The sequence below is a fragment of the Aotus nancymaae genome, unplaced genomic scaffold (assembly GCF_030222135.1).
Source record: "Aotus nancymaae isolate 86718 unplaced genomic scaffold, 86718_ANA_hifiasm-v0.15.2.pri h1tg000108l, whole genome shotgun sequence".
Taxonomy (NCBI): domain Eukaryota; kingdom Metazoa; phylum Chordata; class Mammalia; order Primates; family Aotidae; genus Aotus; species Aotus nancymaae.
This window is the reverse complement of record NW_026988523.1, coordinates 4,563,963-4,587,204: the sequence shown is the minus strand read 5'-3', so window position 1 is coordinate 4,587,204 and position 23,242 is coordinate 4,563,963. Positions and strand designations below refer to the sequence as shown.

At 46.9% G+C, this 23,242-nt stretch overlaps 1 protein-coding gene across 1 annotated transcript; it reads left to right on the top strand.

Annotated features, from left to right (window-relative positions):
- The first annotated feature begins 4,015 nt into the window (after positions 1-4,015).
- On the top strand, positions 4,016-21,573 carry MYOC (myocilin). Its single transcript, XM_021668074.2, has 3 exons — positions 4,016-4,712; positions 18,231-18,356; positions 20,283-21,573. Exons 1-3 carry the CDS (start codon positions 4,151-4,153, stop codon positions 21,065-21,067), a joined length of 1,473 nt encoding a protein of 490 aa, XP_021523749.2. The 5' UTR covers positions 4,016-4,150; the 3' UTR covers positions 21,068-21,573.
- The last annotated feature ends 1,669 nt before the right edge of the window (positions 21,574-23,242 follow it).

The window sequence follows — 23,242 nt, the reverse complement described above, 5'->3', positions numbered from 1 at the left end:
ATACCTGTACGCGCTACATCTCAGCTCACTGCAACCTCTGTCTCCCAGGTTCAAGCAATTCTCCTGTCTCAGCCTCCCAAGTAGCTGGGACTACAGGTGCACGCCATATGCCAGGCTAATTTTTGTATTGTTAGTAGAGATGGGGGTTGCACCATATTCGTCAGACTGGTCTCGAACTCCTGACCTCAGGTGATCCATCCACCTCAGCCTCCCTAAGTGCTGGGATTACAGGTGTGAGCCACTGTGCCCGGCCGAGGGTGGGTGTTCAATAACGAATAACTTGAATGATTTACTAAACCAACAGGGAAACAGACAAAAGCTGTGATAATTTCAGGGATTTCCAGTACGGGGAATGGTGCTATAAGCTGCCTGCCCAGTCCCAGGCCACTTGTCCTCATCACTTCCTTCCCTCATACTCACTTTCAGGCTAAGTTGCCATTTTATTCACCATGCTTTTGCGGTAAGCCTTCACATTGTTACTGAAATAGAAGTATACATAAACTAATTCCTTTGGGGCTATCTCTCTCTCTCTCTCTCTCTCTCTCTCTGTGTGTGTGTGTGTGTGTGTAGGGGAAGAGGGCGTGCCCCAGAGACTCCTTGACACCCCCAGGTGAAGGTTCCTCTCCAGTTGGGAGAGCCCTGCAGGAACCCGGAGTCCTGCGTGTCCTGAGCAACCTGCCAGCCTGTGCCGCTGGTTGTTTAGTCCTCACTCTTTAAGGCTCTGTTGCTTTCTATTTTTGTGGGGCTCATTCATTCATCCAAGACATTCACTGACAATTAATCGAGCAAATAAATTTTGACACCAGAGCAAAGCAGTCACTGCCCTACCTTCGTGGAGGTGACAGCTTCTCATGGAAGACGTGCAGAGGAAAATTAATAGCCACCCAACTTAAACCTAGTGCTGAAAGGAGGGAAATTAACACCACCTTGAATAATCGTGCTGTGCCCCTTAACAATGCCGCCTCCCTAGCGCCCCCTGCTGCCTCCATCGTGTCCGGAGGCCCCCAGGCCGGAGCCTTTCCAAGCCGCCTCCTCCAACATCAGCTTCGGCGCTGCAGCTGGCCTGCCTCGCGTCCTGTGAATTGCCCTGGCTCATCTGAGCTGGAGACTCCTTGGCTCCCGGCTCCAGAAAGGAAATGGAGATGGAAACTAGTCTAACGGAGAATCTGGAGGGGACAGTGTTTCCTCAGAGGAAAAGGGGCCTCCATGTCCAGGAGAATTCCAGGAGGTGGGGACTGCAGGGAGTGGGGACGCTGGGGCTGAGCGGGTGCTGAAAGGCAGGAAGGTGAAAAGGGCAAGGCTGAAGCTGCCCAGATGTTCAGTGCTGTTCACGGGGCAGGGAGATTTCTGTTGCTTCCTGTGAGCCTTTTTCTTTTTCTGCCTGGAGGAAAACAAGTCTATTTCATGAAGGGATGCAGTTTCATAAAGTCAGCTGTTAAAACTCCAGGGTATGCATGGGTTTTCCTTCATGCAAGGCCTTTAATGAATGGGAATATAGGAAGCAATCTCATCTCGTAGGCCATTCATTCATGGAAGAAGTGACTGGAGTCTTCTTTCATGTCTTCCGGGCAACTACTCAGTCCTTCGGTGGATTTGGTTTATGCAAGATGGTTGAAAACCTTGGAATCAGGAGAATCAGTTTTCTTTCTGGTTCTGCCATTTGTTTGCTATGCGACCCAGGGCAAGTATCTCTCCTTCCCTGGCCATAGTCTTGTCAGCTGTAAAGACCCTTGTAGCTCTGGTGTTCTGTGAACATTTCCCTGTGATTCTATGTGAGGGGGGATGCTGAGAGAGGAAGGAGGCAGAGCCACAGTGGAGGTGGAGGGGGACAGGAAGCAGGCAGAACACGGGCACTCCATCAGTCCTCACTGATCACATCAGACTCCAGGACCGAGAGCCACGATGCTTCAGGAAAGCTCAATGAACCCAACGGCCACGTTTTCTTTCCCTATGCATATACAATGGCATTTGCCAAGAACCGAAAAAATGCAGAGACCAACGGGTGGTAGCTTTTGCCTGGCATTCAGAAACTGGGCCAAAGCAAGTGGAAAATGCCAGAGATTGTTCAACTTTTCACCCTGACCAGCACCCACACAGCTCAGCAGTGACTGCTGACGGCACGGAGTGACCCGCAGCGCAGGGGAGGAGAAGGAAAAGAGGAATAGAGTATGGGTCAAAAAAATACAAAGATTCATTCAAGGGCAGGGGAACTGACCACAGGGATTATAGGCTGCTTGATACTGGATTCTAGGAGGCAGGGCTATATCGTGGGGAAAAAGAAATCAATTCAAGGGAGGCCAAGAGACCCAATTTCTAACACTGTATTCTTCCTTTACAAGCAGAGTAATTCCGAGCAAGTCACAAGGTAGTAACTGGAGGCTGGAAGATACTTATCTTTCTCCTCATTGGGAACCCCTTTCCTCCGTGGAGTTAGCAGCACAAGGACAATCCCGTTTAACAGAAAGAAAACATTCCTAAGAGTAAAGCCAGACAGATTCAAGCCTAGTTCTTGCTGACTATATGATTGGTTTTTTGAAACATCGTTTCGGCGATGTTTACCATCTGATTCAGAAAGTGAGAACAGTACCCTTTGGTCAGCTGTAAACAGACACCCATTTCTAAATGTCTCAAGTGCAGGCTTAACTTCAGAGCCAATCAAATAAGAATAGAATCTTTAGAGTAAACTGTGTTTCTCCACTCTGGAGGTGAGTCTGCCAGGGCGGATCGGAAATATTTACTTCACAAGCATTGACAACATAACCAGTGTTGCTCTGTTAATGCTGTGTTAATACCATTGGTATTAACAACATAACCAGTGTTGCTCAAATGCAAGCGTTCTTTTAAGTGGCTTCAAGTTACTTCCCAACGTTTGGGTATATTTATTGGCTACTGCCATTTGCTTTTAGTTTTTTCTCTTTGTGTTTATTACTGTAAAGCAGGGATTATTAACCTACAGTCCGGAAAGCCTGTACATTTGAATGGGGAAACAATTACATTTCTATTTTTACTGCCTTCTAACAAGATTTAATGCTTTATTCCATTGTGAATAGAGCCATAAACTCAAAGTTGTAATAACAGTACCTGTGGTTTTGTCATGACCAATAGCAATCACAGACATTTTATACTACATTGCAGTTGTTGCAGACATGTTGTAAGTGAAATATCACTTACACTCAAAACTACTTTGAAAGTAGACCTCCTCCTGTATCTTGTTTTTAATGTTAATAAAGCATTTATTTTAAAATTTTAATATTTTGATAATTATATTTCAATATCATTTGTTTCCTTTGTAATCTATATTTTATAGATTTCAAAACATCTTCCTGAGAAGGGTTCCACCAGTTTCACCAGTGAGGTTCATGGCATGCACAGACACACAGACACATGCACACACACAGAGGAAGAACTGATTTAGAGGCTAACATTGACATTGGTGCCTGAGATGCAAGACTGAAATTAGAAAGTTCTCCCAAAGATACGCAGTCGTTTTAAAGCTAGGGGTGAGGGAGGAAATCTGCCACTTCTATAGGAATGCTCTCCCTGGAGCCTGGTGGGGTGCTGTCCTTGTATTCTGCCTGCCAGTTATTGGTCTCTGTCCCTGCTACGTGTCTAAAGGACTTGTCTGGATCCTGAGTTCCTAGCATAGTACCTGGCACAGTGCAGGTTCTCAGTGACTTTGAGGAGTGGATGGAAATATAAACCAGAAATATATCCTTGTTCAAATCAGCACACCAGTAGTCCTGTTAAACAAAGTGGACGTATCGTGTGTGTGTGTGTGTGTGTGTGTGTGCGCAAAACCAGGTGGGGATAGAGGGACTATTATTGGGGTGTGGGTGAATAAATTGGGATGTTCTTTTTTGAAAGAAACTCCAAACAGACTTCTGGAAGGTTATTTTCTAAGAATCTTGCTGGCAATGTGAAGGCAACCCCCCTGTACACAGCCCCACCCAGCCTCACGTGGCCACCTCTTTCTCTCCCCCTACAAAGGGCTGGCTCCCCAGTATATATAAACCTCTCTGGAGCTCAGGCATGAGCCAGCAAGGCCACCCATCTGGACACCTCTCAGCACAGGAGAGCTTTCCAGAGGAAGCCTCACCCAGCCTCGGCACTGAGGTTCTTCTGTGCACGTTGCTGCAGCTTTGGCCCCGAGATGCCAGCTGTCCAGCTGCTGCTTCTGGCCTGCCTGGTGTGGGATGTGGGGGCCAGGACAGCTCAGCTCCGGAAAGCCAATGACCGGAATGGCCGATGCCAGTATATTTTCAGTGTGGCCAGTCCCAACGAATCCAGCTGCCCAGAGCAGGGCCAGGCCACGTCAGTCATCCATAACCTACAGAGAGACAGCAGCACCCAGCGCTTAGACCTGGAGGCCACCAAAGCTCGGCTCAGCTCCCTGGAGAGCCTCATTCACCAGCTGTCCTTGGACCAGGCTGCCAGGCCCCAGGAGACCCAGGACGGGCTGCAGAGGGAGCTGGGCACCCTGAAGCAGCAGCGGGACCAGCTGGAAACCCAAACCAGAGAGTTGGAGACTGCCTACAGTAACCTCCTCCAAGACAAGTCAGTTCTGGAGGAAGAGAAGAAGCGGCTGAGGCAAGAGAATGAGAATCTGGCCAGGAGGTTGGAAAGCAGCAGCCAGGAGGTAGCAAGGCTGAGAAGGGGCCAGTGTCCCCAGACTCGAGACACTGCTCGGGATGTGCCATTAGGCTCCAGAGAAGGTAAGAATGTGGGGTGGAGGGACTCTCAGTTCAGCAGGTGATACGGCTCATAGCGACCTGCTCCAGGAGCTCCAGGCCTCCCGTCCTGCCCTTTCTCCCAGAGACCGCACATCTAGCACAAGACAGATGAAATAAGGCAGGCACAGCAGTTACTTTCAGGTATTACCAGTAATTTAGCTCCCGAGAGCTTCATTTACATTAGTGGTTCTGAGTTCTTGTGCCCCTCCATGACGAAGTTTTCACAGTCCACACAAAAGGAGAAATAAAAGGACGAGATGGGATGTACGTGCCTATGAGCAGTAGCAAGTTGCCCACTGTACTCTTTGAAAAACCCCCTTTTTTTGAACCTTTGCTCAGAGATTGTTATTCTTACCTTTTGGTGGTAAAATGCCCTTTATTTATGAAGTTACAATAGATTTAGGACATGATAATAAGTGGTAAGTCTTTGTTTATTTTTAAATGTTCTTCTTGGCAAAATAAAGAGGTGGCCCTCGCTCAGTTCCCTGGATATGTTGTTTCCTTGCTCAGTCCAATCTGAGAACCTCTGCTTTTAGTCACCAGACAAATCCTTGAGGTGGCTTTTTTTCACTGAGAGGCTCTTCTGTTCATCCTGGTCCCTGCTTGCCTGAAGGTGAGTGAGTGTGTGTGTGTGTGTGTGTGTGTGTGTGTGTTGGGGGAAGGGGGAATACTGTTCTCATTAGCTGGGAAGATAATATTTGTGTCACCTTTTGTGAAAGTGTGCTCCTGAATATTCACTGTTGAGGAAGTTTTCTATCATGAGGAAATAAGCAATCCAGCTGTTGGACAATTAGTTTGGACTGGTCAAAGATGTCAGTGTCAAAGAAGAAAGAACAAAGGGGTAGGGAAGGGCTTGTTCTGTATTAAAGAGACTAAAAAAATGTGTTAACCAAATGTAGTGCATGAGTGTTGATCGGTGTCTTCATCAAGGGGGAGAAAAGGCTATGAAGGACAGGTTTGGGATAACTGAGGCAATTTGAATATAGGCTGCTTATTATATTATGTTACTGTATTCATGTTCAGTTTCTTAGTGTGATAATGATACTGTGGTTGTGAAGGAGAAAATCCTTGTTCTAAGGAGAGACATGCTTAAGTACCCGGGGGTGAGGCATCAGGAAGTCTGCAATTTGCTTTCGAATGGTTGAAGAAAGACTGCAAATATACAGAGAATGAGAGAAAGGTAAGACAACTGTGGCAAAATATTAAGAACTGGTGAATTACAAACTGGTGAATCTAAGTATATGGGGAGCTTACTGTACTATTCTTTTAGCTTTTCTACAGGCTTGAAAACCTTTAAAATTATGAGAAAATGTTTGCTAAAAAAGCCTTCTACATGAAAGGCAAGTTCTTCATAGGGATGGGGCTAGAAAACCTAAGAGCCAGGCCCTGGGGATGACCTTGGGCAAATTATTGAACCCTCTGCAACTTCATTTCTTGCCCATAAGACGACAAAGAAAATTCCTGCTGTGAATAATAATTTTTGTGGGGTTCACATGAAATACCTATGAGATGTAAAGGATTTTTTTTAAAAAAAATCCTAGATTGTTAGAATTGGAAGAGATTCCATTCTGAATTTTACAACCAAGGAAAGTGAAGTCCTAAGGTGCTAAAGGACCAAGGTTGCCCAGCTGGTCAGTGGTAGAGCTTGAGACTTGAACTTGAATCCGTGAAGACAATTGAAAGAATCATCATTACTATTAGTGTGATGAGGCCTTACTTACTTCAGGCTGTTAACTGAATGGAGTTACATTTACAATAAAAACTGCATGTGTGTATGTGGGCGGGGTGCGTGTGTGTGTGTGTGTGTGTGTGTGTGTACAAAAATAGAGGCAATATTTTGGCTTTTTTTTCTTTTGCAGTCATTTAACAAGTCTTTGGGGATTTATTAGATGTGTTTCCTAATTTTATATTTCTTCTTGATCTTTCCATCTACTCCACTTTTGAAATAAGGGCAACATCCCATTATAATGAACACCAGATATGGAAGTTGTTTTCTAGTAGTAAATGGTTTTCATGAGCAGGAAATTACGTTAGTACAAGAATGTGGAACTGGAAAGGGACCTAACGAGCATCTGGTACCACTGGCTCATTTTTGCAGATATGGAAACTGAGGTCCAGAGAGGTTATTCAGCTAGTCCATGGCCACTACCAGTTAGTGGCAAAGCTAGAATTCTGGCCTCTCCCTCTGAGGTTCAGTGACTTTCTTTCTTTTTCTTTCTTTTGAGACAGAGTTTTGCTCTTGTTGCCCAGACTGGAGTGCAATGGCATGATCTTGGCTCACTGCAACCTCCGCCTCCTGGGTTCAAGCAATTCTCCTACCTCAACTTCCCAAGCAGCTGGGATTACAGGCATGTGCCACCACACCTGGTTAATTCTGTATTTTTAGTAGAGACAGGGTTTCACCATTTTGGTCAGGCTGGTCTCAAACTCCTGACCTCAGGAGATCTGCCTGCCTTGGCCTCCCAAAGTGCTGGGATTACAGGCATGAGCCACCACGCCTAGCCATGAGGTTCGGTGACTTTCAGGACCTTCAGCCAACCTCTGGTTTATAGACCCTAAAGGTGAAAGACAGAAAGGTACAGGAATGCTTGGAACAAAAGATCTGCTTCAAGGCCCCAGATCTAGGGAAAAGGGGGCATTGTGGAGGCTGGAATGTAAGTCTAGGTGTGCTTCTTTGCAGGAGTGGCAAGAACTAGGTGTAGAGGTTTGGGTAGAGAGGCTTAGTGAGGCTGAGTGGACAAAGGTAAGGCCTGAGAAGGCAGCCTTTCTGTATTCCACCTGCGGCTCAAACTGCTACCACCACTTCCTTGATCATGTATTAATAGTTGTTATATAGAAAAAAAACCTTTTATAATCATGGAAATCATTGGTTATACATACATATAATGTGACATATTTTACTACAAAACTATTACTACAATGTTATATATAACTTTTTCTACTCTGGCTTATATGAAAGTTTCATATATATATATACATATATAAATTTTATGCATATATAATAGTTTTTGAAAAGTAGAATAAAATATAATTGGCCAGGTGTGGTGGCTCACACCTGTAACCTCAGCACTTTGGGAGGCCGAGGTGGGCAGAGGTCAGGAGTTTGAGAACAGCCTGGCCAACATGGTGAAACTTAGTCTCTACTAAAAATACAAAAATTAGCCAGATGTGGTGGCGTGCACCTGTAATCCAGCTACTCCAGAGGCTGAAGCAGGAGAATTGCTCGAACCTGGGAGGCAGAGATTGCAGTGAGCCAAGATCATCACACCACTGCACTCCAGCCTGGGTAACAGAGTGAGACTCCATCTAAAAAAAAAAAACAAACAAATATATATATATATATGCATATATATAAATACACACACACACACACACACACACACACACAATTTACCAGAAGATTAATTAGAGTTAGTTATTTCTGTAACAAGAGAAGGCCTGCTTTGTTACTCAGCCGCTGCTAAATAACAGGGACTGGTCTCCCGTTGAACAGAGCCAGGAAGAGGGCTTGTGTGCGGTTCGTGTACATGGACCATGATCCTAGGGAAGAGAAGTGGGGACAGCGGAGAGTGTGAAGTGAGACAGGGAAGGAAGGAAAGCCACAAAGTGGGGGCCTTCTCAAGCTGATCACCACAGTGGGCAATGGAGCTCGAGCCCACCAAGCCCTTCAGAGGGACTGTGTAGACGGCCCAGAAGAGGGGAGTTTACCCATGGATCTGATACCCTGTTGGCCAAGGACTATCCCATGGACTATATTGCACTTCCACGATACTCAGATGTGGGGACAAGGTTTGTTCTTGTTTTTTTTTTTCATGTTGGAGTCTTGTTGTGTCCCCCAGGCTGGAGTGTAGTGGCATGACCTTGGCTTGCTGCAACCTCCACCTCCTGGGTTCAAGCGACTCTCCTGCCTCGGCCTCACAAGTAAGCTGGGATTATTCCATGCCCAGCTAACTTTTGATTTTTTTTTTTTTCAGTAGAGACAGCGTTTCACCATATCGACCAGGCTGGTCTTGAACTCCTGACCTCAAGTATCCACCCACCTTGACCTCCCAAAGTGCTGGGATTACAGGCATGAGCCACCACACCTGGCTCATTCTTGTAGACTTTCTATGTAGAAAATCAGGGAAGCTGGGTCAGGGTGGCTGAGGGGAGGTCCCCGCAGGTGATACTTGCAAGAGGCAGGTTGCCTCAGCAATGGATGCAAAAAGGTGGGAAGGATGCGAGTGGAAGGTGGGGAGGAGAAACCAGAGGTGTTCAACACAAGTGCTGCGTGTTCCGCTTCCTCACCTAGAATAGGATAGAGATGACAATCCCTCATGGGGGTCATGATACGAATTAGCAGTAACACAGGGAAGCACCCAGTGCAGAACTGAGCAGTGACAACCCAGTGAATAAAATATAACTACAAAGCCTTCTTTTACTTGAGTTCCACTGTTGTTTTAAGGCATCATTCAGTAATAAATACATCAACATGTACATAACATTTGAATAACACACATTGATTCTAGAGATAGTACGAGTTAGAGCAGTACTCAGGACAGTAGTCTATTAGCTAGTCTTCATTTTCCTAAGATGTTTCTCACAACCTGTAGATATGTAAGCATAGCTTGTTTTTCTTCATTCCCTTCATTTATGTAATATGGACTGTACTTTTCAGTGATAGAAAATATCTATGAAAATTATGACAATGTCATTTGCCTATAGACTTAGGCAAATGAGTTAATAAATTCAGTTTCCAGGTTGAGGTCTCTAAAATGCAAGTCTATAAAGAAGTGAGAGCAGAGAGAACATTTCCAGAATTTTGTAATAGACATGAACCTTTAAACCACAGAAGGACTGAATTTAATATTTTTAAAAACTTGTAAAAAATCGGCTGGGCGTGACAGCTCACGCCTGTAATCCCAGTACTTTGGGAGGCCAAGGCAGATAGATAACGAGGTCAGGAGTTTGAGATCAGCACAGTCAATATGATGAAACCCCACCTCTACTAAAAATACAAAAATTAGCTGGGTGTGGTGGCACGCACCTGTAGTCCCAGCTACTTGGGAGGCTGAGGCAGAAGAATTGCTTGAACCTAGGAGGCGGAGGCTGCAGTGAGCTGAGATCTCACCACTGCACTCCAGCCCAGGTGACAGAGTGAGACTCCGTATCAAAAAAAAAAAAAAAAAAAAACCCTAAAAAATTAAAAGTCTAAAAATGCTAACTATCTGACACAATACAGTCCTTAATATTTTCACAATCTCTTTTTGGTTTTTCTCCACATTCACAATGAAATGTTAGTGATTTTGAAACATTCCAGAGAAATTTTAGTGTTGACACATCTTTATTGAGGACCACTTCATTTATGGTTACTTATGTAATCATCCAAATAACTTGGCTCAGGATACTGAGTCTCAGAGAGGTGGAGTCATTTGCCCAAAGTCACACAGCTAGGACATGGCAGAGCTGAACTAGGAGCTACAACTCCTGGCATAGTCCAGGCCCCTTCACGAGACTGCTTCCCTCCCTTTGGGTCTTGCATCCTCTATTCTGGGCTTCCATCCTCATGCCAGATGGCTCTGTTCCTGGAGGCTGACCATTGCCAGATGCTCCTGGCTGACATGACCTAGAAGAAGCCAGCAGGCTCATAATTTAACCATCCCCCCTGCCAACGGGGAACTGGCCTCGCAGTCATCCTGGAAGCCATTCCCTGACATTATGTTTTATTGTGGTTCATGTTTATTCCAGCTAATGCAATGAGGAGGGGCTCCTGCAAAGCACAAGCTGAAGGGCTCCTTGCTCAGAGCCGTAAGGGCTGTGATGGGACCCGGCAGGGAACTTGGTACCAGCCAGTCACCTTTGCTGCCTCTTCTTTGCCAATGAGGGTGGAAGAACTAATAAGAGGATGGGATGCACAGCCCAGGAGCTGAGAGTTAGCTCATTAGGACCTGAGCTCAGCCCCAGGAGTGGGTCACCCCCTGAAGTACTGAGCAGCATCTTTGAAGCTCTTTTAAAGCCTCCAGGAGCAATCTGGGTCCAGTTCGGAGATAGAAACCACACAGTGAGTTAAGCCAGGGAAGTTTACTTTAAAGAATTACTGTGATGAGGGCCGGACACAATGGCTCATGCCTATAATCCCAGCACTTCGGGAGGTCGAGGCAGGTAGATCACCTGAGGTCGGGAGTTCAAGACCAGCCTGACCAACGTGGAGAAACCCTGTCTCTACTAAAAATACAAAATTAGCTGGGCGTGGTGGCACATGCCTGTAATCCCAGCTACTCGGGAGGCTGAGGCAGGAGAATCGCTTGAACCTGGAAGGTGGAGGTTGCAGTGAGCTGAGATCATGCTGTTGCATTCCAGCCTGGGCAACAAGAGGGAAACTCTGCCTTAAAAAAAAAAAAAAAAAATGAAAGAAAAGAAAAAGAATTACCATGATGAAAGATCTACTATAGATGGAAGTGAGCGTCATAGGCACCTAGGGCTGAGGGAGGGTGCCGGGAGGGTGCTGGACCCAGGACAAGTTTGGAACGGGGAGGTGAGGTTCAGCACATCAGCTAGCAGAGAAGGCAGCTGATGTGCGCAGGCCCGAGCTGGCCTGCAGCTGCAGTCGGCCACCTCCCAGCGCAGGTGAGGAGGGCAACCAGCAACGTGTGGCAGGGGCATGGTGGGAGTCGGGGCAGGCACAGGCAGGAGGCAGCCTCCGAGCGCTGAGGGCCCTATGCAGGGACTCCGGGTTCCTTGTAGAGAGGGCTGTGGAAAGGTTATGACCAGGTTGTGGCTGTGAGGTCACGAAAGAACTTTGCTCTGGGTCCATGGCTGGGGCCGGACTCTCCACCAAATGTCCTCACAGTCACACCGGTGGCCTATGGACGCAGGACAGGGGAACTACATACAGACCTTCTTCCTCCCACGATGTCCCTCCAGCGCCCTCTACTGGGATAGTTCAACATGGTGCTCACTTTAAAGTTCTTGTTCAGACAGCATACGTGGAAGGGTGCGTTCAGCTCTGAGATGCAATACATTTATAACTCACACACCTCTTCAGCACAGCATAGAAGAGTGCACAGCTGCCATGGCCTTGGAAGACATGGGTTCAAGACCCAGCCACACCACTTAGCTGTGTGACCTTGGGCACATTACTTAACCTCTCTGAACCTTTCCTCATTTGCAAAAGGGAATATTAATGTTCACTTTCAGGACCATTATTTGAAAGTAGGGTGTAGCAAGCACCCAGCACAGTACTGGCTCATAATAGACACTCACTAAGTAGTGGCAATCGTTAAACTTTACCAAACGCGGTCTGCAGTCCTAAAGCCTTTCTCTATTTCTCTGAAATTCTGAAGGCACCAGATCACATTTTAAAATTAAATGAAAATTACTTGAAATGAGTAAAGAGCTATAAATGCCAACAAGTCATCTTGTTTCACCAAAAAAAAAAAAAAAAAAAAATAGCTGTGAAAATGCCTGACGTTTCTGTGTTTATTTTCACTTCTCCCTTCCTTCTGTAGCAAAACAGGCATTTCTTTTCTTAATTTTCTTCCCACTGACTGGCAGGTATGTACCCCTACTTTTCTTAGTATACGTCTCTTCTCAGTAAGTTGCTAAATCAAATAACCAGCATAAAATACTTAATTTTGTATGTTTAAAGGGGCCAGATGCAAGGGAGGGGTGGCTCACCTGAATTTAATATTTTTTTAAAAACCTAAAAAAAAAAAGCCCCTAAAAATGTTAACAATCTGTCACAATATAGCCCTTAATATTTTCCTAATCTCTTTTTGGTTTTCTTCCACGTTCAGAATGAAATGTTAGTGATTTTGAAACATTCCAGAGAAATTTTAGTGTTGACACATTGATTAAGGGACCATCACATGGTAACTACGGGTCGCATAGCCGAAGTGCAGGGACAAGGGTGGGGGAATCCTCCAGACTTTCTGTACGGATGTCATGCGGTATTTCTCTCACCCCACGTCGCCTGAAACCAACTCTTATATTCTGAGAGTTGAGTCAATGAAAGAAAAGAAATTTGAATTGTCCTGAGGCAGACTCTGCAGTGATCCAAGAAAAGGTACAGATGAAAGGAAAGCAGCTCCACTCAAGGAACCTGCTTAATGTCCGGATTTTGAAAGTCCCGGCAAGAGTTTGCCACACCGCGTGGGCCTCCGCACACTGCAGGAGGCTGGGAGGCCAGGCAGCGGCGGGCTGCTCCTGACAGCCTGAGTGTGTGTTCCGGGCCTAAGAGAGAAGCCGTGGCAATGGACGAGACGGCAGCAGAGAGGGAGGTTACAGATGGTTCTGCCACGCTGTGTACAGGAAGGGGGTCACTCTCTCTTACCTCTCCCTGGCAGCACAGAAGAGCAGGGAACCTCGGGCATCCTGTCCCTCTGCCCCGTGGGCAGCACCAAGTCCCTGCCAGAGGTGTGTGGTCGCCTGCACGGGGGAGAAGGGAAGCAGCTGGTGCCGGTCTCAGGTCGGTCTAGGGAACCTCCATTCGACCTAGTGAATCAGTCTGTGCCCCAGATACCCTCCTAGGCTAATGTAGCCTTTAGAATGAAGAACAAAGGAGTTCCCTCACCCCCGACAGAACCTCAGATAGGGAGAAGGAGAGGCAAGGAACAAAACAAAAAAAATGACTCTCCAGGAGCCATTCAGATTGTCTAAGAGACTCTGGTTTCCACAGCAACCTGGAATAAACCCATTTTCCTTCTGAGCTATGAGGACATTGCCAGATTATGATTTCCTTAAGGGCATGGACCAATTTTGTCTTATTTTTTTTTTTTGAGACGGAGTCTCACTCTGTCACCCAGGCTGGAGTACAGTCGTGTGATCTCAGCTCACTGTAACCTCCACCTCCGGGGTTCAAGCGATTTTCCTGCCTCAGCCTCCTGAGTAGCTGGGACTACAGACACCCGCCACCATGCCCGGCTCATATTTTGTATTTTTAGTAGAGACGGGGTTTCACTGTGTTAGCTAGGTTGGTCTCGATCTCCTGAGCCCTCGTGATCCACCCGCCTCGGCCTCCCAAAGTGCTGTCTTTTTTTTTTTAAACACAGAACAGCCTATTAGTCACCTTTTATCTTGAGCACCTAGCACAGCCTTGCACTCAATAGGTGCTCCAGCGATGCTGACTGAAAGGATGGATAAACAGCTCTGGATTTGAGGCTATGGATCACGAAGGCCTGCCGTGTCCCAGGGGGTACTCCCAGTTGCCTCTGGAGTTTGGAATTCACACTGAGGATGTCCTCAGTTGCCTATACATTTTGGCTTATGAGTCTTCCTTTGTAAAATTTTTTTTAAAAGACAGGGTCTCACTCTGTCACCCAGGCTGGAGTGCAGGGACATGACCATGGCTCACTGCAGCCTTGCCCTCTTGGGCTCAAGAGCCATCCTCCTGCCTCAGCCTCCCAAGTAGCTGAGACCACAGGCTGCACCACCACACCCAGCTGACTTTTTAATTTTCTGTAGAGATGAGGTCTCACTATGTTGCCCAGGCTGGTCCCAAACTCCTGGCCTCAAGCAGTCCTCCCACCTCGGCCTCCCAAAGTGCTGGGTTTACAGGCATGAGACACTGCTCCTGGCCAGCTTACAGGTTTTAACTACTCGCATGGTCCACTCTAGACTGAGGGATATCCCAGAGATGGAGGACCCACTCACCTCCAGGGCATTCCACTTAGGGAGGCTGTTGAAAAGCTGTAGCCACACACAGGCAGGGGTGGAGAGGAGGAGAGAAGGGCAGCTGGGATCAGGGTGGGCAGCTGGGATCAGGGTGTGCAGCTGGGATCAGGGTGGGCAGCTGGGATCAGGGTGGGCAGCTGGGATCAGGGTGGGCAGCTGGGATCAGGGTGGGCAGCTGCTGAGCTGGCTCAGTGTGGGCAGCAGGGCTGTCTGGCCCAGCCCGCACCTGAGAGCTAGCGGAGCATTCTCTTCAGCTCCTTCCAGGGAGAAATTTTTTCTGGTACTATAATTTGTTGAAGCTGAACCCCAGCAACTCAGACAAGGCCCCTGATTGCAGAGATGTGAACATGTAACTAACATGTGGCTTTGATGAAATGTGGCACAACCAAAGGGTTAAGAGTTCTGTGGTGATTCTCTCTGCCTGAAATGTAAATTTAGATTTTAGAGTTGAAAAAACAAATGATAAAAGGCAGAACACGCCTTCCGGCCCCTCTCAGCTGCGTAGGCACCCAGGCCTCAGGTGATGGGATGACTTTCCTCCCGCCGTCCTGAACACCTGAGAATCCTGAGCGGGGAACCAAGTTGCTCAAAGGGCAGAGAAGTGACTCAGAGGTTCAGCAAGAGAAAAGCCCAGTGTATTAAGCACGTCTTTTTATTCTGGTGCTTTGCTCTCTGGGCCTTGCAAACAAACACTGGAGGGACTGTCTCTCCCAGGGGTAGCCGTTTCCTCCAGAGAGCAAAGGACTCGCCTGGGAGCGCAGCTTTCAGATGCAAACCAACCAATCCAGAGCTCACACCCGGCCACCTCCTCCGTCAGGCTCAAACTCAAGGCTATTATCCCTCTGACCTGATCACCCCAGGGCCTGGTACCAGACAATTAGAGATAGCTCCTATGGCCCCAGAGCCTGCTGAAATTATTCACACTCCCCAATCCTAAACCTGCTTACCCTGCCTCCCCTTCCCTTCCCATGGAAAGAATAAAGGCTCTTTCCCACATTTTTCTCTGGCTCCCTCTTCCTCTGGAGGAAACCTGGTGCTTGCCCAGGTGACCTCCTGGGCTTACTGTGCCCCCTGCCTCTTGGGATCTGTGAGTATGACAACTTGTAAAAATGATTTTAGAGCAGTTTTATGTTCACAGCAAAACTGAGACAAAGTACAGCGAGTTCCCAGATACTACCGGCCCCGACACATGCACGGCCGTCCCGTTACCACCTCCCGCCAGAGCAGTACATTTGTTACGACTGATGATCCTGCATCAGCAGGCACATCACCCACGTCCACAGTTTTAGTTAGGGTTCATTTTGGGTGTTACGCATTCTACGGGTTTGGGCAAATGCATAGTGACATGTGTCCACCACTGTAGTATCATATACGGTATTCATTGCCCTGAAAATCCTCTGTGCCTCACTTAGCCATCGCTTCCTCACCCCGACAGCAGCTGATCGTTTTACTGTCTCCTTAGTTTTGCTTTAACTTGCTTTTCAATGACAATTGCCTCCTGGGATGCTGGCCTGGCCATACCTGAATAATCATCAAACCTGCATTTTATTCGTTTGTGTGTGTGTGTGATGGGTTTTTTTGTAGGGTTGGAGGGGTGGACAGGGTCTCACTCTATACCAGGGCTGGAGTGCAGTGGCGCGATCACCGCTCACCACAGCCTTGACCTCCCGGGTTCAAGTGATCCTCCCCACTCAGCCTCCCAAGTAGCTGGGACTGCAGGTGCACATCACCACACCTGGCTAACTTTCTGTATTTTTAGTAGAGATGGGGTTTCACCATGTTGCCCAGGCTTGTCTCGAACTATTGGGCTCCAACGATCTGCCTACCTTGGCCTCCCAAAGTGCTGGGGTTACAGGTGTGAGCCACGGCGCCTGACTAAACTGCATTTTAAAACAACCAAGCCTGTTCCTTGTGGCTGTTCAAGAACTGCTGTAAGATCAGAATCCTACGCAAGAGTAGAGGCATGTGGCACACTGTGATCACTTACTGTCTACCCGGTGCTGCCCACCCGCTTCCCTTCTGTACGGCTCACCTACTCGCATAAACTCTGAAAGAAACTCTGCACACACTCCCTCTCTGTTATGCAAAACTCGTCTTAGAAAGGAATCAGGCAGAATATTTCTACTGAAAGTGCAAACTTAATATGTTACTTATAATATTTGCATCTAACAAGGGAATAAGTCATTCAGTAAATTTTTATCTTTTCTTTTTAAGAGAAGGGGTCTCCCTATGTTGCTCAAGCTGGTCTTGAACTCCTGGGCTCAAGTACTCCTTCTGTCTCGGCCTCCCAAAGTGCTGGAGTTACAGACATGAGCCACTGTGGCTGGCCACAGTTAAATTCTTTCTTTTTTTTTTTTGAAACAGACTCTCACTCTGTCACCCAGGCTGGAGTGCAGTTGCATGATCCCTGCTCACTGCAACCTCTGCCTCCTGGGTTCAAGCGATCTTCAGCCTCCTAAGTATCTGGGACTACAGGCATGTGCCACCACACCCGGCTAATATTTGTATTTTTAGTAGAGATGGGGGTTTCACCATGTTGGCCAGGCTTGTCTTGAACTCCTGGCCTCAAGTGATCCACCCACCTCGGCTTCCCAAAGTGCTAGGGTTACAGGCATGAGCCACTGCACCTGGCTTTTTTTTTGTGGGGGTGGACCGGGATCGGGCCTTGCTCTGTCACCCAAGCTGGAGTGCAGTGGCAGGATCATAGCTCCCTGCAGCCTGGAACTCCTGGGCTCAAGCAATCCTCCTACATCAGCCTCCCAAGTATCACCATGCCCAGATCATTTCTCATGAAATTTTAGTTGCTGAAATTCAGACATCTAAGAAGATGCTGAGGACTGTCTCAAAATTCCTGAAATTACAACTCACCTATTCACAAGTCAGTCCTTCTAGTGGAAATTAATTAAAATCTTATTTGATTTTGAATACCCTACTCTAAGGTAGGCACATTGCTATACAATTTATTATTTATGAGGTTTTAAATTATGGAATTGTTCAAACATTCACAAAAGTAGAGAGACTACAGCGAACCCCAATGTAGCCGTCACTCAGGCCCAACCGTTATCAGCACGGTCAGTCACGTTTTACCGTCCCTTCGCTGACCCCCACTCTACCCCCAGGCCTTATTTAAAATCAAATCTCAAACACCGTATATTTGGGAGCCTATTTATTTTGTTTATTTATTTCGGGATGGAGTTTCACTCTTGTTGCCCAGGCTGGAGTGCAATGGTGCGATCTTGGCTCACCGCAACCTCCACCTCCTGAGTTCAAGCAATTCTCCTGCCTCAGCCTCCCGAGCAGCTGGGACTACAGGCACGCGCCAACACACCAGCTAATTTTGTATTTTTAGTAAAGACAGGGCTTCTCCATGTTGATCAGACTGGTCTCAAACTCCTGACCTCAGGTGACCTTCCCACCTCAGCCTCCCTTCCCAAGTGCTGGGATTACAGGTGTAAGTCACTGTGCCCAGCCCATTTATTTGTTTTTGAGACAAAGTTTTGTTCTTGTTGCCCAGGTTGGAGTACAATGGTGCAGTCTCAGCTCACTGCAACCTCTGCCCCTCGGCTTCAAGCGATTCTCCTGCCTCAGCCTCCCAAGAAGCCGGGATTACCACCACGCCCAGCTAATTTTTTTGTATTGTTAGTAGAGACAGGATTTCACCATGTTGGCCAGGCTGGTCTCAAACTCCTGGCCTCAGGTGATCTGTCCACCTCGGCCTCCCAAAGTGTTGGGATTACAGGCATGAGCCACCGTGCCCGGCCGGGAGCCTATTTAAATGTCATCCTCAACATAGTCAATCTTTGGGCCATTTTTTCTCACAGTAAATTTTGTCTCTTTCTTTTAATGCAGTTTCTACATGGAATTTGGACACTTTGGCCTTCCAGGAACTGAAGTCTGAGCTAACTGAGGTTCCTGCTTCCCGAATTTTGAAGGAGAGCCCATCTGGCCATCTCAGAAGTGGAGAGAGAGCCAACGGTATGAAGCTAGGGTTCTTCCCTTTTGTGCCCACGTGGTCTTCATTCATGTCTAGTGCTGTGTTCAGAGAATCAGTACAGGGTAAATGCCCGCCCAAGGGGAAACAAGTAACTTCCCTGGGAGCAGAGGGAGGAGAGGAGGAGAAGAACAGAATTCTCCGTCTCTCTGCTCCCTTGTCAGAGCAGGTCTGCGGGAGTCAGCCTTTCCCCAGCAAAGCCCTATATCCTATCACCCGCACTTGGAAGGCTGGGCTGGGCTGCGTTGGCTGGGCTGCATAGGGGAAGATAAGAGATGTGTTAATTTCACCCACTTGATGGCCATGTAGAATTAAGTGCACCTGAGAAATTACATTTTCAGTAGCACCTTCATATCTTTATTTTAAGGACAGGTGTACACCAAGCACCATCTCAGCCACACTCTGTTACTAACAGTATGTTTTCTGAACTTTGCCCACTTAGGAAAAGTACCGTTTGGCTCTCTCCAAAGAGTTCCCTGAAAGTCCAACTTTATGACTAACACTATAGTTTCCAGAAACTTTGACTATCTATGTTATTGACAATTATTACTAGCACTGAAGGGCATGCATGCAGGTAGGGGTTATAAAATATTTAAAACATGGTTCTCTGAGATATGAGCAGCAAAGTGTTTCTACTTTCTATGAGGAAACCAAAGGTGCCCATTAAAAGTACAGAAATCTGGGCCAGGCACAGTGGCTCAAGCCTGTAAGCCACTGTAAATTACGCACTCTGGGAGGCTGAGGTGGTAGGATAACTTGAGGTCAGGAGTTCAAGATCAGCCTGGCCAACATGGTGAAAAATGTTTAGTAGAGAAAAATCTCTACTAAAAATGCAAAAATTAGCTGAATGTGGTGGTATACACCTGTAATCTCAGCTACTTGGGAGGCTGAGGCAGGAGAATTGCTTGAACCCAGGAGGCAGAGGTTGCAGTGAGCCAAGATCACACCATTGCCCTCTAGCCTGGGTGACAGAGTGAGACTCCATCTCAAAAAAAAAAAAAAGGACAGGAATCTGTTGTGATTCTGCTAACTACATTTTCAACTGTCTCTTCACTACATTTAATAAATTATTTTCTAAACCAAATTAGCCAGGCATGGTGGCAGGCACCTGTAGTCCCAGCAACTCAGGAGGCTGAGGTGGGAGGATTGCTTGAGCCTGGGAGGTTGAGGCTGCAGTGCACTGTGATCGCACCACTGTACTCAGCCTAGGTAACAGGGCAAGACTCTGTCTCAAAAAATAATTATTTTCATGTTTATTATATTAAAATGATGCATGAAACATGTGACTCATCAGATAGGGCTTGAGAAACTTTGTTGTATGGAGATTATTCTTATGAGTTGATTTTTCTCTCTCCTACCTTATAGTAATGAAATAAACCAGGCATGAAAGTCCCAATAAGTAATACAATGAACACCCATGAGTCCCTGCCAGCTTAAATAGAATATTACAGATGCAATTGAGCCCCTCTGTGCAACTTTCATCTTTATAACTGATACTGAGTGGATTGTACTTTAAATATTTTATAGCTCCCACTCCCAAGCATGGCCCTCAGTGCTAGCAATAACTGTCAATAACATGAATCACAGATTGGTCACATAGCATTTACCATATGTTTACTCTATACCAGCACTTAACATATAGAATTACATATAAAATTTACAACAACCCTACTACCCAAAACACTATTAGTATCCCCTTTTTACAAATGGGATAACTGAAGTGTAGAGAGCTAAGTAACTTGCTGAAATTCACACAGCCAGTGGGTGGCAGAGCCCGGCTTTAAACCCAGACGATCTGTCTCCAGGGCTCTCACGTCTACCGGCTCTGCCAAGCTTCCTAATGGTCACTGTCTTGTGCTTGGAAAGATTGTGCATAAGTGGTGCTTTGTGTTCTTTTCTGAATTCACCAGGATGCGGAGAACTAGTTTGGGTAGGAGAGCCTCTCACACTGAGAACAGCAGAAACAATTACTGGCAAGTATGGTGTGTGGATGCGAGACCCCAAGCCCACCTACCCCTACACCCAGGAGACCACGTGGAGAATCGACACAGTTGGCACAGATGTCCGTCAGGTTTTTGAGTATGACCTCATCAGCCAGTTTATGCAGGGCTACCCTTCTAAGGTTCACGTACTTCCCAGGCCACTGGAAAGCACGGGCGCTGTAGTGTATGCAGGGAGCCTCTATTTCCAGGGCGCTGAGTCCAGAACTGTCATAAGATATGAGCTGAATACCGAGACAGTGAAGGCTGAGAAGGAAATCCCTGGAGCTGGCTACCATGGACAGTTCCCATATAGCTGGGGTGGCTACACAGACATTGACATGGCTGTGGATGAGTCAGGCCTCTGGGTCATTTACAGCACTGACGAGACAAAAGGTGCCATTGTCCTCTCCAAACTGAATCCAGAGAATCTGGAACTCGAACAAACCTGGGAGACCAACATCCGTAAGCAGTCAGTCGCCAATGCCTTCATCATCTGTGGCACCTTGTACACTGTCAGCAGTTACTCCTCAGCAGATGCTACCGTCAACTTTGCTTATGACACAGGCACAGGTATCAGCAAGACCCTGACCATCCCATTCAAGAACCGCTACAAGTACAGCAGCATGATTGACTACAACCCCCTGGAGAAGAAGCTCTTCGCCTGGGACAACTTGAACATGGTTACTTATGACATCAGGCTCTCCAAGATGTGAGAAGCCTCCAACACATACCAGAAAACGCAGAAGGAGATGCCAAGGGCTCCCGGGGGGAGCAAGCTGAAGGGAGAGCCAGCCAGCCAGGACCCAAGCAGCTTTCTCTGCTTTCCAAGTTTTCATTCATCCAGAAGGATGTGCATGGTCACCATCTGACTATACAGGAATTGCAGTCTGAAGGCATAGACAATTTCATGTGATAATAAATACTCTTTTTTCTGTCAGCATTTATGGGATGTTTAATGAGACAGTTCGAGTTTTCTGGTGATTTGAGGCAAAAGCTAAAAGGCATAGTTTCTTCCTGAAAACCGCTGCTCTTGCATGTTACATGGTTACCACAAGCCACAATAAAAAACATAACTTCTAAAGGAAGCAGAATAGCTCCTCTGGCCAGCATTGAACATAAGTAAGATGCATTTACTACAATTGGCTTTTAATGCTTCAGATAGAATACAGTTGGGTCTCACATAACCCCTTGCCTTGCAAAATAAAATTATCTTACTCAGCGTTCTCTTCCTTGAACTTTGTGGGAATCTTTGCTTGAGAGAAGAGTATAGATTCCAACCGTCAGGTAATTCCTTCAGGTTGGGAGATGGGATTGCAGGATGCTAAAGGCGGTGTGTGTGTGTAACTGAGAGGGTTGTACCTGGTTTTGAGGTGTTGCCCAGGATGACGCCAAGCAAACAGCAGCATCCACACCTTCCCACCTCCATCTCCTGGTGCTCTACCTGAGCAATCTTTCCATCTCTCCCCTGAACCCACCCTCTATTCACCCTAGCTCCACTTCAGTTTTTATCCGTCGTCAGGGGTATGAATTTTATAAGCCACAACCTCAGGTAGAGAAACTTATAGCATTGTTTTGTTCTTCCAACTCTTAAGACTGTGGTAAAATATAACAAAATTGACCACCCCAGCCATTTATAAGGGCACAGCTCAGTGGTATTAAACACATTCATATTATTGTGCAATCATCATTACGATACATCTCCAAAACATTTTTTATTTTGTAAAACTGAAATTCTACACCCATTAGTAACTCCATTATCCTCCCAGCCCCTATAGCAATATTATTATTTTCTAAATTTTTTTGTACAGACAGGATCTATGTTGCCCTTCTTGTCTCCTGGCCTCAAGTAATCCTCCCACTTCGGCCTTCAAAGTGCTGGGATTACAGGTATGAGCCACCACACCTGGCTGTATTATTTTTTAATAACAAACTTAGTTTCTCTCTTCAGTTGCCATCATACCTAATGGGAGAACACTTCATTCGCCAGTTCAGCTTGGATTCCATTGCAGCAGGATGTTGTCAGCCAATTCAGGCTTCTCCTCTCCCTACGTCTTTGAGGTGGCATCTATGCTTGAGACAAGTGAGGGTGAGGGCACACTGGCACTCAGGGGGAAGAACCCCGGAAGAGTGTCGCATACCTGATTTTAGCCATCAAGCAGATTCCAGCTTGGCTGCTGGCATCCACATCTACGTATCCACTTCCAGATTTGGTGTCCTCTGAGTTCCAACGGCCAGACCCATGAGGCAGCTTTTTTCTAGTCTGTTGTGTGTGCCACCAAGGATATGGGGACATGGCAGGAGCTGGCCTGCATGGTAGGACCACAAGTTCCCTTTTGCTCTCCTGCTGCGCTCCTGCTGGTACAGGGCCACTTCTCCTAGACGTCTGCCACCCCACAGGCTTCACCTGGAAATGAGCACAAGTCTCTTCTGCTTTCTCTTGCCTCAACCTATCTAAGCCATGAAGTCCTATCAAGAAACCTCCAGAATCTAAGCTGTCTTTTTTTTTTTTTCGTGGACAGTCTCACTCTGTCACCCAGGCTGGAGTGCAGTGGCTCAGCTCACTGCAACCTCTGCCTCCTGGGTTCAAATGATTCTCCTGCCTCAGCCTGCTGAGTAGCTGGGATTACAGGTGGCTGCCACCATGTCTGGCTAATTTTTGTATTTTTAGTAGAGATAGGGCTTCACCAGGTTGGTCAGGCTGGTCTCGAACTCCTGACCTCGAGTAATCTGCTGGCCTTCGCTTCCCAAAGTGCTGGGATTATAGGCATGAGCCACCGCACCAGGCCTGACTTTTCTTTTCCCCTGGGACTTTATTCTCATTGAGGTCACACATGCCATGAGTGAGTAGGGAGAGGATGACATCTCAAAATGCCTCTCCACTGGTGTAT

Coding starts and splice junctions, on each gene's coding strand:
- MYOC (XM_021668074.2), top strand. CDS start 4,151: ATGCCAGCTGTCCAGCTGCTGCTTCTGGCCTGCCTGGTGTGGGATGTG. Junction 4,713..18,230: donor GCCATTAGGCTCCAGAGAAG/GTAAGAATGTGG, acceptor CTTTTAATGCAG/TTTCTACATGGAATTTGGAC. Junction 18,357..20,282: donor AAGTGGAGAGAGAGCCAACG/GTATGAAGCTAG, acceptor TGAATTCACCAG/GATGCGGAGAACTAGTTTGG.